This window comes from Cynoglossus semilaevis, chromosome 8, assembly GCF_000523025.1.
Source record: "Cynoglossus semilaevis isolate Cse_v1.0 chromosome 8, Cse_v1.0, whole genome shotgun sequence".
Classification (NCBI taxonomy): Eukaryota; Metazoa; Chordata; class Actinopteri; order Pleuronectiformes; family Cynoglossidae; genus Cynoglossus; species Cynoglossus semilaevis.
Genome location: NC_024314.1, coordinates 17,753,526 through 17,767,741, shown reverse-complemented (window position 1 = coordinate 17,767,741; position 14,216 = coordinate 17,753,526). Strand labels below are relative to the sequence as shown.

The 14,216-nt window shown below is 41.4% G+C and overlaps 1 protein-coding gene across 6 annotated transcripts in view; it reads right to left on the bottom strand.

Annotated features, from left to right (window-relative positions):
• Nucleotides 1–1,466: 1,466 nt before the first annotated feature.
• The window catches only part of syt1a (synaptotagmin Ia), a 124,173-nt gene continuing 111,423 nt past the window's right edge, over nt 1,467–14,216 (bottom strand). For all 6 annotated transcript variants that reach the window (XM_008315374.3, XM_008315375.3, XM_017034380.2 and 3 more), the window contains 2 exons: nt 8,757–8,890; nt 1,467–6,448 (listed from right to left, as the gene is read on the bottom strand). In XM_008315374.3, the coding sequence (XP_008313596.1) occupies nt 6,242–6,448; nt 8,757–8,890 (341 nt within the window). In that variant the 3' untranslated portion in view covers nt 1,467–6,241. The remainder of the gene's footprint in view (nt 6,449–8,756; nt 8,891–14,216) is intronic.

Genomic DNA, 14,216 nt, shown 5'->3' with positions numbered 1-14,216 from the left:
TTGTCACAATAAAACTGCCGTATTAGTTTTACCCAAACTAAAATACGCAAATTATTAGCAATATTGATTTTTATTAAAATAACGTTCACTTTTAGCATTCAAATTATTAACTTTTACTATACATTTCCGCTATAACCGCTGTTCACATTTGTCGCATATACTTTTATTTTGGAATTACCTTCGCGTAAAGTTCTCCATCTTTTTTTAGTCTCCTCTTTGAAATTAAGGATTAAGGATTTTAATCTACCTTTGATAAAATAAGAGACTCACATTATTGAGTCTCTTATTTTTGTATACGATTTGTATATATTGTATCTTATTATTGTATTGCACCTAATGCACCGATTATTAACAATCGGAACATTAGGTACACTGTCTAATAATGTTTTTGGGTTTTTTTAAAAATGTATGATGATTTTGGATTTTGTGTAGTTCTCAAAAGTTGTTTTTAAAAGGAAATAAAAATTGGTCTGATGTCGTCGTGACATTTTAGGTCAATAATAATAATAATAATAAAAATACAGCACACAGCGAAAAGAATACTGAAGTAAAATATTTCCGGTAATTTTAGCTACCACTGACAGAGCAAAGATTTGCGTCAGGTCCGTTTGAGATTTTAAAATAAAAGCTTCAACAATACTACGAATGCAATTTTGTTTTGCATAATAATATTTTATACATTAATTACATTGTTCAATCATTCGTTTCTTGGTGGAATAATAAACATTGTGTGATATTTACCAACACAGGGGTGTATTTTGACATTGTAATTTTATTACATTGTGTAATATTTACCAACACAGGGGTGTATTTTGCTAATATCGGCTGTGGATGAAGAAAGCGAAGTTAGCTTGAGATAATGTAAAAAAACAAACAAACAAACAAAATAAAAACAACTAATAAATCAAATATCTATGCGCCCGTACATTTCCTTTAAAAAAAAAGTCTAGTTTAGTTGGTCATCACTGGTAGTTTTTGTACCGAGTCAGGGTCGTTAAAGCAGAAAAGGTGATGACATTCTCCCATTCGTCCTCTAGATGGCAGAAGTGTCCTTTAAACAGCTCCACGTGAAAAATGCAAATGCTATTTCACAGAAAACTGAAATTTGGACATGTCATCGAATTAACGGATGCTGACACTTTTTTCCTTGCTACGCCAGTTTATGCAGCAACACGTGATACTTGTACGAATCAATAGTGCTGTGAGAGTGAAGCTGCACAGCCATCAGTTTTAATATTAAATACATTATTCAAAGGCAGCGACATGCCGCATCAGAGACGTTTTGTCGTTCACTGATTAAAACTTACTCTTATCCTATTTGGAGCCGTTGTACAGGACACGATGGACTGGTAGCCTGCACAGACCTTTAACTCGTGTGGGTGTGTTCTCTTGACGCAGCTAACAAGGTGATGACGGTCTGCCTCTACCCCAGAGATGGAAAAAAGAACACGTGATTAGTCCCTGTATCAACAGGAAATAAAACATTTTTATTGATCATTTGTGTGTATATGAAGTTATATAACAACAGTCAGAAAACTCCACAGAGTGAATCACTACACAAAGTGAAAACAGAAACTGTCAAACACCTTGTCCATAAAAAGAGGAAAAGAAAAGGGGGGAAAAAAGGAAAACGAAGAAGAAAATGAAGAGGCAGATGGCAAAAAGTTGAACTTGTCAGCAGACGCGCCCTCGAGTGGGGGCGAGCGATATGGCAGGAAAAACAGTTTTTTCTACGAGATTACAGAGAAAAAGTTCCACACACAAAATACTCAAGCAGGCAGTTGGTATACACAAAGGCAACTAGGATCTTTCTACAGCATCAGATTCTAATACTTTACACAGCTTTGTTTCTCAAAAGTCAGTGTGGTCGTTTGTGTTGGTGTCACAGAGAGACTCTCGACCTCCTGCTCACACAGAGAGCTTGAGAATTTTGGAAGGGGCGGCAGGGAGGAGGGGGGAGGCAGAGAGGGTTGATGACTTGTGCCTTTATTTTGGAGGAGATCGGAGCGAGAGGAGCGTAGTGCTGCGGAGCAGCTAATGGCTTGATGCTTCCGTGGGTCTCGGTTCCCCACACGTGACCCAATCTGATGGGTTGGACTGACTGATAGACTGTACATAGGAATGGGGCGTAGAACCATACTGCAGCCGCAGTTTGAAACCATTAGCTTGACCCATTTTTGTTTATGTACAGTCTATGTTCAACGTAACGCCGCCTGCGACTCCATTCCCTGATATTTCTGTCTGTTGTTTCATTTCCTTGCAGCTGTGATTTTGGATTTCTCTCTAAGTACAACACTCTGGTCAGACTTTGAAGTGTTTAGAACTGAAGCTGGACTGGACTTCATTAATCACGCAACGTGTTTATGCAGCTGTACTACAGTAGATATGGAAATGCCGGGGTAAAATAAATGATTGAAATATTAACAAAATGACGTCTTTTTTTTTTACAACAAAAAGTGCAAATTACATCTAGTTTTACGTTTTAAAGTAATCCACACCAACACAGACCGTACTGTACATTCAGAGTTCTCTTCTCAATATAAAACAGGGTCTTTAGTTGAGTCAACAATAACAGAGAGAATGGAAAAACAAAAATAATGTTGATGACGTTCGGTGTGTGATTGACGAATACGAAGATAGACTGATATTTTCAGATGAATAATCCTATTCACGTTTGTTTATATTTAATCTAGATTATACCTCTCGATGTAAAGTTATTTACATGGCGTTTCACCAAGGTGGGAGGGGGTTGTTGTTGTTTGGGTTTTTAACTGATGCTCCCTGAAACATCTGATGCTGAGACTGAAAACACACCTGTGTAAAAGGGGGAGGGCACCTCACACAGAGGTCAACGAGGGTCAACCTCTGACCCATAGACCAACCTGGTAAAGTACCAGGGAGCAGACTTATACTGGACCATGACTGCAGTGCAGAGAAGTGAATTAAAGTGAATTAAATCTACAAATGTACAACATTTGTTAAAACCTGAAATCACCTGCTACTTCCACCAGGCCACAACAATTCTACAAAATTCGGGAGTTTTTTTCCTCAACGACAATGTTTGAAACATCCTAAGACCTCGGTCAAAAGTGCTGCAGCCAAGTTAGCAAAGGCTACCTTCACACTGCAGGTAAACGTGACCCACATCTGATGGTTTTTTTGACAGTGTGAACATTAATATTCAGATTGTTCATATCCAACTAACGTCATTTTCACGTGCGTTTTTATATCAGATGTGTATTTGATGTTTTTGGTCATTTAGACTCACAGACTTAGACTAACAACTCTGTGCCAGGTTGGGGGGGGGGGGGGGGGGGGGGGGGAGTGGTGACATGTAAACAATGGAGGAAACAAGCAGGTTGAACCAGTCAGTGGTGAGAACGGGATTGTCAAAGTTACACAGAGACAGGTACACTGGTATCTCTGGGATCCTGCCCGGGGAGGTCTACTGTACACTTCAAGGTCCAAAGGCTGGGGAGCGAATCCAGATCCAGCCTTGAGGATCTCAGCAAAAATACAGAAATGACCAACAAGACCTGCAGTATGAATGCAGTCCAAGACTGAGACCAGGGGTTTCGGAATCATGTGACTATAATTCTTCACTGGTACAGAGCAACAAAAATGGAATCAGACAGAGTGAAGTTCTCTACAGACACAGGAATGTGAAACAAATGTGACTGTGATGTAAACACTACTGAAATACCAGGTCAAGAAAGTTCTGTGTACATGAAGTATGTACACGTAGAATTCTTTAAGAGGGAGAAGAACCAGGACAGGAGTAGTGGCGTCTCTGCAGACCACAAATGTGAAAAGTGTCAGAGAGACACAGAAAGAAACACTCGCGCAGCGTCTGCTGCTCTTCCACATCTCTGTCAGGATTCCCATTTAGTTTGCCGGACTCGTCTACTGGAGCTGAATCTGTGTGCTGTGTCCTAACATTTTCACTGGACTAAAGGACCTTGTCCAAGGTTACAATCTGGATCACACCAGCTGGACCAACACTATAGGATGAACACACAAATATTGCACAGTGCTCAACAAAATGCTGCGTGACGCGACTCCTCTGCACTGGGGTTAAATGCCGTTCGGCTCCTTTAGCTTTTTGTTGTCGTGGTGTTGTTAGGCGACACCAAACACACTCTCACTTTCTTTCTCTCGCTGCGTGTAGAAGGAAAAGTGGCTTAAAAACACTACGACATCACTACAGAACAAACTGGATTTGGCTACCTACTGATAGATCTACATCTATACACACACACACACACGCACACACACACACACACAAACGTACGGCAGTCACAGTGATACACAAAGCAGTCCTCAAAGACTCTTATGGAATGACACGTAGCTTTTTTCATAATAGTGCTATCAACTACACAATAACATTGAAAACATTTAGAAAGTTCCTCCTGAAGCTAGCATCGAGTATACGCAAGAGGTTCCTCCGAGATAAGAGACTTTATGTTTTGCTTTTTTAATTGATTCAAATGTACTCTTCTCCTATTTGGAGCCGTAGTACAGGACACGATGGACTCGTGGCCCATACAGACCATTAACTTTTACGGTTGATTTTTCTGTGTTCTCTTGACGCAGCTAACAAGAAAACAAAGCTGAAGACACTGCTGTAACTGTGATTTGTCATTGTTGCTTTTTTTTTTTTTTAATAAGACGAACCAACAGGGGGATTTCTGCTCTGTCCCCCTGCAAGGGTCCCGAAATAAACCCGGCCAACAAAGGTCCAAAAAGATCCCCAAGAAGTCCACAGGCTAATTTCAAAGACATCCAGTGCAAAACAGCAGCCACATAAAAGGTTCAAACTGGCAGTAAAACATGGCTAGCTCTAATGTCACTGTGAGAAGGCAACACAAAGTAAAGACTGCGATTTCAGGGCACCGCTGCAGACCCAGACATTGTTCCCGATAAACCAAAGCTACGACCGCTAGCTAGCAGGTGGGAGTGTGCACTTACGTGAGTCGACTCCCGTAGAATGGCAGTGTTTAGAAACTGGCTTCACACGTCAACGTTACACCGACCTCAAGTTTAAATCAATATTTTTTTTGTTTTTACTTCATCCTCTGATTAAAGGCAAGTTGAAAGAATCAGAAGAGCGCCCCCTGGTGTCAGTGGATTTACCCTCATCTCAGTCATCTTTTTTGTAAAAAACAAATCATGCAGTTCACCGAAAATAGTCATTGGATTGGTCTAAAAAATACGTGCTAATCTTTTATTTCTAAACTCGGTCTCTGGAGATCGGAGCCTGTTCGTCCGTTTCAAATGAACCCAGAAGTAAATATCCTTGAATTAGCAAAAAATGGAGCCCGTGTCAAATGCTATTTTTGTTGATTTTTAAAACGAGGACCTGTTTACTGAAGTGGAAAGATTGAGCACTAACTGTTTTTTTTAGATGTGTGCATCAGGTTGATATCAACAAAGGTCCCTGGATTTGAGAAACAAGTAGAAAAAGTCTTTAGAAATCATGTGCTTGTATTTTTTCCAGCAGCATAATTATTTCTATTTTTCCCGCCGAACCATAGCAGTTAATGGCCTTGTATTTTAGAGTTTGGTGTGTGTATGTGTTGTATGTATATATAGCTATATATCTATATTTATATATATTTAGCTTTGCTGAACTTAAAGCCAGACGTTGTCCTTCACGATATTTCCACGAGTTTCTCGTTTAAGATTTATTTTTCTCTTTGTCTTTCTCCTCTGGAATGCAATAAGGTAATAAGGTAGATTTTTTTTAAATCCTGGGATTATATAATATTGGCTTTCCTCTATATCTGCATTTACATAATTTAAAATAGAACATCTTATTAAAAACATCGAGATATACACAGATTAGGAAACGAGTAACAACATACAAACACGTAAACTAGAAATCATTTTTGTCTGTATACTTATATATACACCTGTGGTACCGTAAAGTCTTTCAGTCATGCGCTATCTATACAGGTCATATTGCTTAAAAGAAGGGGGGATTTGGTCAGGGGGGCAGGGGGCGTCGATGATGAGATTATGGAAAAGAACCAGTGTGGAACCAACAATACAGATAGAGAAGGAGAGAAGTGAGGAAAACCAAGGAACCTGATAGAAATAAAGCAGAGAGTAGGAGGTCAGAGGGGGAGAGGCTAACATAAAAGGAGGCGGGGTTTACATGAACGGACCCATTTATCACTGAGGTATTTACACATACTGGCTAAAGAGTACTACAAGGCAGGTGCTGAAAGGGCCCTGTCGTCTATTTCTTGGTGGAGAGCTGAGCGTCCACCTCCTCCTCCGGCTTCAGCACGTGCCACTGGGCGATGGGTCTCCTGGGGTTGGCCAGCATGTCGGACCAGTGGCGCAGCTCCGTCCCCGAGCTGTTCAGGCCCACAAAGACTTTGCCGATGGCATCGTTCTTGCCGATCTTGTCATAGTCCAGAACAGTTATAACAACTTGCACTTTCTGTAACGGGAGGGGGGGGGGGGGGGGGGGTGAGGTTGAAAATGAGAGACATATTTTAGAGCGATTCTTTGAACCAAGCTTCTCCCTCGACTCCACAACGTCTCAAAGCAGTTTCCTTGAGAAATCAAGCGAATGATGTGGCAAGGATGTAGGACAGGATATGAAAAATGCATCTACGTCTTGATGTTGTTCCATCGACTGTTCAGACATGAGAGGATAAATATTTTAAGCCAGCTGAAAGGAGCGGCAAAAAAAAAAAAAAAAATCAAGGTTTTATGGTATTTTTTATGACTGAAAATCAGCCAAAGCTACAGGTTACTTTATACAGTATATTATGGTTAGAATCTATTCTAGGACATACAGAAAGACGGACGCCAGGAGAAAAACTACAAGTGCGCGACTTAGCTTGGTAGTTTCCTAACTTGTCCTTCAGCGCCGCCCTTTTGCAGATATGATGTCGTTGAGTCCACACATACTGGAACTCCACTGATTCAAAACACTGTGATTCCAATGCGACTGCTATTGTCAGTAAAGACTGGAAATTCAGTACAAACCAGTGACATTTCCCCACTGTAGAAAAACTGACAACAGTTTGTCAAGTGTCGTTCTGTATCCTACCTGGAACACCTGCCTTAGCCTAACATGTTGTTGTCCTGTTAAGAAAATCTCTGTGTTTGCACTCATTTCACATTTTCTGGGTTGAACCTGGTAGGAGACCACAGACTTATTTCCACCTCTGCATGTTTGTTTATACCACACGGTAATACTGTGGTGCAGAAAGCGAGTGCCCTCCCAGCCCAGACCTCTGTGATTTCCATCAGGCTGTTTGATAATTCTGGGCTTTAAGAACAGACTCTCCTCCCCACGGTGTTTATTTTAAGGGACACAGTGAGGAGGACCGACCGGGGCTCAGGTCCTGGGCCACAGAATACGAATTAGCTAACAAACAGCTCTGATTAAGTTTCGATCCGCTCGGAGCTGCCGTCACCTGCATGAACACAGGAGCAGTGTTCTGAGAGCTTGCCTAATCCGCCATGTAATGAAATAGAGGCTAAGGTTCCCAGACGGCCAGGTGGGGTTAGTTGATTTTAAAAAGAGACGACTCGCATCTAAACGGCTCATTGACAACGAGAGGCTCTCACGGAGAATTAGCCGCAACTTTGACTAATTATGACTGGTCCGTACACCGGGTTTAAACAGTCACGCACTACAACAATACACTGTCCTCAAACCGTACACCGGGTTTAAACAGTCACACACTACAACAATACACTGTCCTCAAACCACACAATCGTACCAATAATTTTGAATGCGTGAATGCTTTGCCTTCATTGTCAGCTTCAAACAAACTGATTATTTAATGTGTCTGTTTAAAAGCAGGAATAGATTACTGAGGTTGTAGAAGCAATTATTTCATGATTAAAATCAAAATGAGGTTTAAAGATTCATTTCTAAATTGACATTCTTTGGTGTGTCAGAGCTGAAGGTAGTCCACCACCTTTTTTTAAATCGCACCAACCACTTTCTTTGTACTGAACCTGACCTTTTAAAGTGCAGGTTCAAACCTCATCATAGCGTGACCTCCCGTGTCTCTCAGGACAGCCTTCGATGTCCCAATCAGCTGTTCACGACTCAATCAGTGATTTAGGTAATTATTTAATGATCAGCTCGGCTCTTAGTGATGAGATAAGAAATGCAAATTCACCAAATGCACCGGTGTCAAAGTCTTGATTTGAACCAGGCTGATTGCCATCGACAGAGTTTAAACTGAATCTGAAGCTCATGTAACCAAACCTGTCACTAATGAGCTCTGACGGGATTTTCTTTTCTCGACCAAAGACATAACATTGTTTACTGTTTTTCCTTTTTGAGACATTTGGTGTTTTGTTTTTTATTATTATTTTGGGATAAATCGTTGCTATTTCTGGTATCTGGATGTGACTTTTAAAATGTTTTATTTTGTTTTACGGAAATGTCACATTGAACAGCAACATTTATAAATAAATTAATATATATATACTGTATATTAATATATATATTATACATATATATATCTTTGTTATCGTCTTCTTGGTAGTTGGTAAGAATGTACTCTGGAAATTAACATTTCAGGCTATGTGTTTGTTGACAGCTTTTAAAATTGTATATCAAAACGTCTGTTTTACTGTTATGATGAAACGGCTCCAAAGTGATTGTTTGGAGAGCTTATACGAAGCTAGAAACTTTCTTGGTTCTTGTGAAAACAAATCCTGAAGAAATCCTGTCTCTCATGACTCCACTGTTCTGAGAATGTTCCGACAAAACGTACCTGGATTTGTTCAAATGGGACTTCAAAGCTAAAAGACTCGTTGTAGTAAGGGTTGAGGGTGTTCTTCTTGATTGTCGTCTTCTTCTTCTTCAGCCTCTTGCCGTTTTGCATCAGGTGGATCTTCACGTATGGATCTGCATTCAAAGGAAAATTACCTTTAGTCATAAGGAAGAAGGCACAAGATATTTGACTGCTTCTTCAGATCGTGATGTACACGATCTCTTATCTGAGAACAAACTTCACTTAAACCTTGAATGTTACTTGTTCAATAAACTTCAAACTGACTCCAATGATCGGTGGTGAAGCATGGCCATAAAAAACAAACACACTGTTTCAGCCTCTCAGTTTAACCTCCTGGTTTTCATCTGTCTAAACGCCATCTGAAGTGGCAGCCAAGTGGCCTGATTGGTCCGTCCTCCTCCACTCTGAGGCAATCAGGTAGAGTGCGTCCGGGCAGCGACGGTGCCGTGGTCTTTTGTTCATGACATTTATGACACTTCCTGATTTTGTTTGTGTTCTCCAGTCATTATAAACCCGAACTGGACGAGAGGGAGAGTTTAGCGTCTTGGGTTGTTCTTTTGAAGGAGAAACGAGCGTCCGAGACAGAGCTTGTGAATTAAACACCATGTTTTCAGCTTTAATTGAACCATTAAAGGGAAAAGGTGAGTTCATTTTCACATTTGAAGAGGCCATAATGAGTCCAACGTGTGCGCAGCTAAAGAAAAGAAAAAAAAGTTCCAGTGTGAAAATAAAGGCAACCACGCATGAATGAATGGATGGAGTCCATAATTACTGTGGTTCAAAGAATATGTTAATCCCATTCATTGCCTTTATTGTCACTTAACACGGTCCACTGCTACATTAGCGTTAGCGCCAATTAATTTTCGTATTCAAAGAATGTATTGTACGGCCTACAGGTTTGTTCTTCACAAACATCTGAGGTGGGAATTAAGGAAATGAGCAAATTGACGTGGTCTCGGTGAAGGCGACCTCTACGACCTCTGAGAGGGAATCGTCCAGCTCAGTTTCAGTACAACACTGAACTGCAACTTCAAGACAAAAATTTTTTTTTTTCTTCTTCTAAACTTTAGGAAGAGCTAAAAAGGCTCCAACCGTCTCCAGTGTCACACTTATTTATGACACGTCCCCCCTGGGGGGCACTCAAAGCTTCAGAAATGTGTTTTCATTTTGCTGATCCACGTCCCACCGTCACAAAGCTCCTCGGAGACTTATTTTGACGTCATGGATTATCTTTTGCCTTGGCGTGACAAAGTGAACTGTGGGAGACAAACACACTGATGTTTTAATTCTCCTGTAACAGACTCCTGGTATCTTTGGTCATTTCAGACCATGTTGCTTTCAGCCGTCTTAACCCAAGTCTTTTAGTCAATATCCTTGCTTGATGTCGACTGCCATCTTGTCCCACTAGTCGATGTGATAACTTAGATTCATCTTTGAATTCCTTTTTTTATGAAGTCTGTAGATAGAATGAATGTTTTTTTGAGGATGTGAACGATGCTAAGAAATGGTCGGATCATCACTGGGGTTTTATCAGCAGCAGACACTGTCTAACTTTTATGTTTATCTTTTGTTCAGTATATGGTGACGAGAAACCAACAGCCTGTGCCTTGAAAATGGAGATAAAACCCACAAACAGAGAGAGAGAGAGAGGGGAAGAGAGAGGGGAAGAGAGAGGCATAAATGGGAAAGGAAGCAGAATAGGTAAATGACCGAGGCCTGAGTGAGAAGGTAGCTGCAGCTAATGGAGTGGGTGTCCATTATTACTCTCCTGCTGAGAAGAGCAGCAGCGCTCGGCTGATAGAAACAGTGATAAATGAGGAGTGTGAGTGTACTGTCACTTTTTACACCAGATGAATACGTCTCTAATGAAACCCCAGAACGAGGAGCTTCTCCATCCTGATGTCATTCACTGTGTGTGAAAGAAACTCATGGTCTGTGTTCGTGCACCGAGTGACACATTCAGAAAGGTGACGCATTTACAAACACGTGACATTAGAGATGTTGACGCTTAGAAATCTTAGCATGAAATGTGAAAACGTCCTGGTGATGAATTTTGCGAAACCTTTTCTATGTTCTATTTATGGTCAATGTTTTGGCTTTTAATGAGCTAAGTCTTCATGCTAACCTTTAGCTATTGCTGTGTTTCTGGAGAGCTTTTGGAAAATCTTAATGATCATATACTGTATTTTCCGGCGCACCTGAATATAAGCCGTAAAGATTTAAATATATATATATATATACATTTACATATATAAGCCACACCGGACTAAAAGCCGCCGATATCCAGTACCCAAAAACTAGTGTGTTCTTCTTTGCACTGACCTCCCCTGTCTGTCTCATTTTTGCAATTTCTGTTAGAACGCCCCCTGGTGGCTGAAGAAAAATCCATAGAAAAGCCACATCTTTGTATAAGTCGCATGGTTGTGGGGAAAAAGTAGCGGCTCATAATCTGTATTTACATTAGAGTTTGATGTTAGTTCTCATTGCTTTAGCCACTTTAAAAATATTACATATTTGCTGTGATACCCATCAGTAGTTGAACTTTAACTCTAACACTAACAAACGTGAAAAAAACACTGATGCTGTGATTGGACTGAAACAGTGATATTAATCACTAGATTAGTTGAAGTCAGAATATTAAAGTCCACCTCACGTACTGCCTCATATTGGTAAATGAGTCCTAGGCAGAGCTGAATAAGAATATGGAAGATAAACCTGAAAGGAACAACACACCTGTGGCCCTGCTCGGGCTGTTATCAGGACGTGATCATCATTCTCAGCAGCACAAGAGTTGGGCATTATTGAGTTTCAGGAGACTCGGCGTAGCTCATATCCGGCCCATTTTACCTCCTCTACCCAGACGGATGTAATCTCCCTCTATTTTATGGATGAATGGCAGCACCACTGATGCTGGAGCAGTTCCACTCGTATGAGTACAGCACAGAGACTGGCCTTTCTTCACTGTTCTGAGGGGTTACTCATCTGAGTCCTGCGTCATCTAAGTCCATGGTTTATGAGCTGGTGCACTATCACTACTCTATATGATATTCCTGGGAGTGGGGGGGGGGCAGATCTGTGTCACACCGATGAGTTCAGATGACACCTTCTTTAGACCTTGATGCCACTGTGACCCTAATAGGCTGCTGTCAATGTTGTCAGGTTAGCAACACTGCTAGTATAGACTTAGATATGGCTTGGTTATCATTGTACGTCTACTCACATCATCTTGTGTTGACAAAGACTGGTCCATGGAGGACTGTGGATTGTTTTTCTCTCCTTTTCAGAAGCTCAGACTCCTCTACACCACATGGATGTGGATTATTGTGTAGCTCTTGTGCTGCAGTTGAAGAATCCTAATTTTTCCGAGGCTTAGAAAACCCCTCTGCAACTCATTTGCTTCTTAATGTCAATAATCTTTGGAATTTGCATTTATCGCATTTAAGAAAAAAAAAAAAAGAAAAAAAAGGACAACGTCCTTGGTGTACTTAATCACTTTTAAATTGCTTTCTTCTCTCCAGGCTGTTTATCATTTTAATGATCCTGTGTGTCCAGCGCTTTACTGAGTAGGAGACAGACCAGAGAGAGGAACAAAACAAACAAACCCCCACAGCGGAGTGGCACGGTGCTGAGCTGCAGCACCAGGTCCAGGCAATGCAGCTCCATTACCACCAGCCACGCAGAGCCCGTGTGCCGTGATAACCTCCTCCACTGTGAGCCATTACCTTGGTTATGTGATGCCGCACAGCCTTCTGGGACTTTTTCAAGAAGTACAAAGAGGTTGGGACAAATCACTTTTGCTGCAACTGCCTCCAGAAGCTATTTAGCCTTTTCAGACATTTAGCCTTTGTGTCCGACACACTTTGTCTGACTCTCCTCAGACACACTGTAGACACCGACAGCTGAAAGTACTGTAGTGTAAAGGATTTAGAACAACTGTTCCATTTTGAACAGGCCATCAGCTTCCCAGCGCATGAAGCTAACACGCTGAGGACCACTGGTAGTTGGTGGACAGTGTGTTATCTTGACTATTTTGACTTTCCAAAACTGAAACCGATTATATATTCATTTTTAACTTTGTTATTCTTTTTAATCGACAAGGACATTATCGCCATAAAACTTCAGAGAATGTCGAGCAGGTGTGTCACGGGCAAAAAACAGACTAAATTACAGCTGCTATGCATTAGCTTGAAACTGCTAAGCTAAATAATCTGATCTAGTGTCATTTGTACCTTATATACTGCGTAGTTTTGAATGACTCCTATTTGGTTCCACTGTCGCCATGACAATAAAATTAGGATTCTTAAACCTGAAGAATGTTGAGCTTCTTTAAGCTCAGATAGATTTTTAATTCACTTTAACGGAGGACACAACGGCAGCGGTTTATGTTGGTAGAACGTACTAAAAAAGGTAGCAGTGGTCCAAAGGCAATGAAGAAAAATCGTCCCTGATATACGAAAGTTTCCTATATTTCTAGACAAAAGTGGAGCCACACATTTTCCTTCCTGTCCTTTTCTGTCACTCAACACATTTTAAAAGTGTCCTGCGGTGAACCGGTCAGAGTTCCTTGACTCTTAAGAATCTGTCTGGGTCGGGCCTAATGTATATGTATTGGAAGTGTACAGTGCCACAGAGCCAACTTTAGTGGAGAGAGGAGAAACTTTGACTGTAATGAGACTGGAATTATTTTGAGACGACAGCTAAAGAGCATGCTGTCTGGCTGTGTCACCGCTGTGGAGTAGCAGCGACGGCTACTGTAGCAGCTAAAAAAGTCAAAGTGACATTTTACAAATATTAGTTTAGTTTTTCTTTTTGTCCCTTTTCTCAAAGACAGAGCGCTGATTCTGTTTCATCAGAAGCCAATCAAAAGAATTATTTGTGATTATACATTGGCTAATGATAATACCCACATCTTCCTCAGTGAGCCATAATTAGGTTCGGTAAACAGGATGACAATTGAGGAGGAGGCCGTTCCCGGGCCATCAATTACTTGTCCTCCTCCTTAAGCTCTGGCTGAGCCGCTTTGTGGATGGAGGCTAATTATTGTTATTAGAGACCTGCCCATTATTTCATCCATCTGCCACAGTCTTTAGTGTTTCATGGATCCGAAACGCAGTTGCGAACAACAAAGTAAGGTTTAAATGGAAACTTCACCTGTAATTTACAGTTTATTCTGGTTTGTGTGTAATTACAGCTGTGTCCTGTGCTGCTGCTGCTGCTGCTGCTGCTGCTGCTGCTGCTGCTGCTGCTGCTGCTGCTGCTGCTGCTGCTGCTGCTGCTGCTGCTGCTGCTGCTGCTGCTGCTGCTGCTGCTGCTGCTGCTGCTGCTGCTGCTGCTGCTGCTGCTGCTGCTGCTGCTGCTGCTGCTGCTGCTGCTGCTGCTGCTGCTGCTGCTGCTGCTGCTGCTGCTGCAGGGTGATGATAATTCAGCCTGGACCGAACG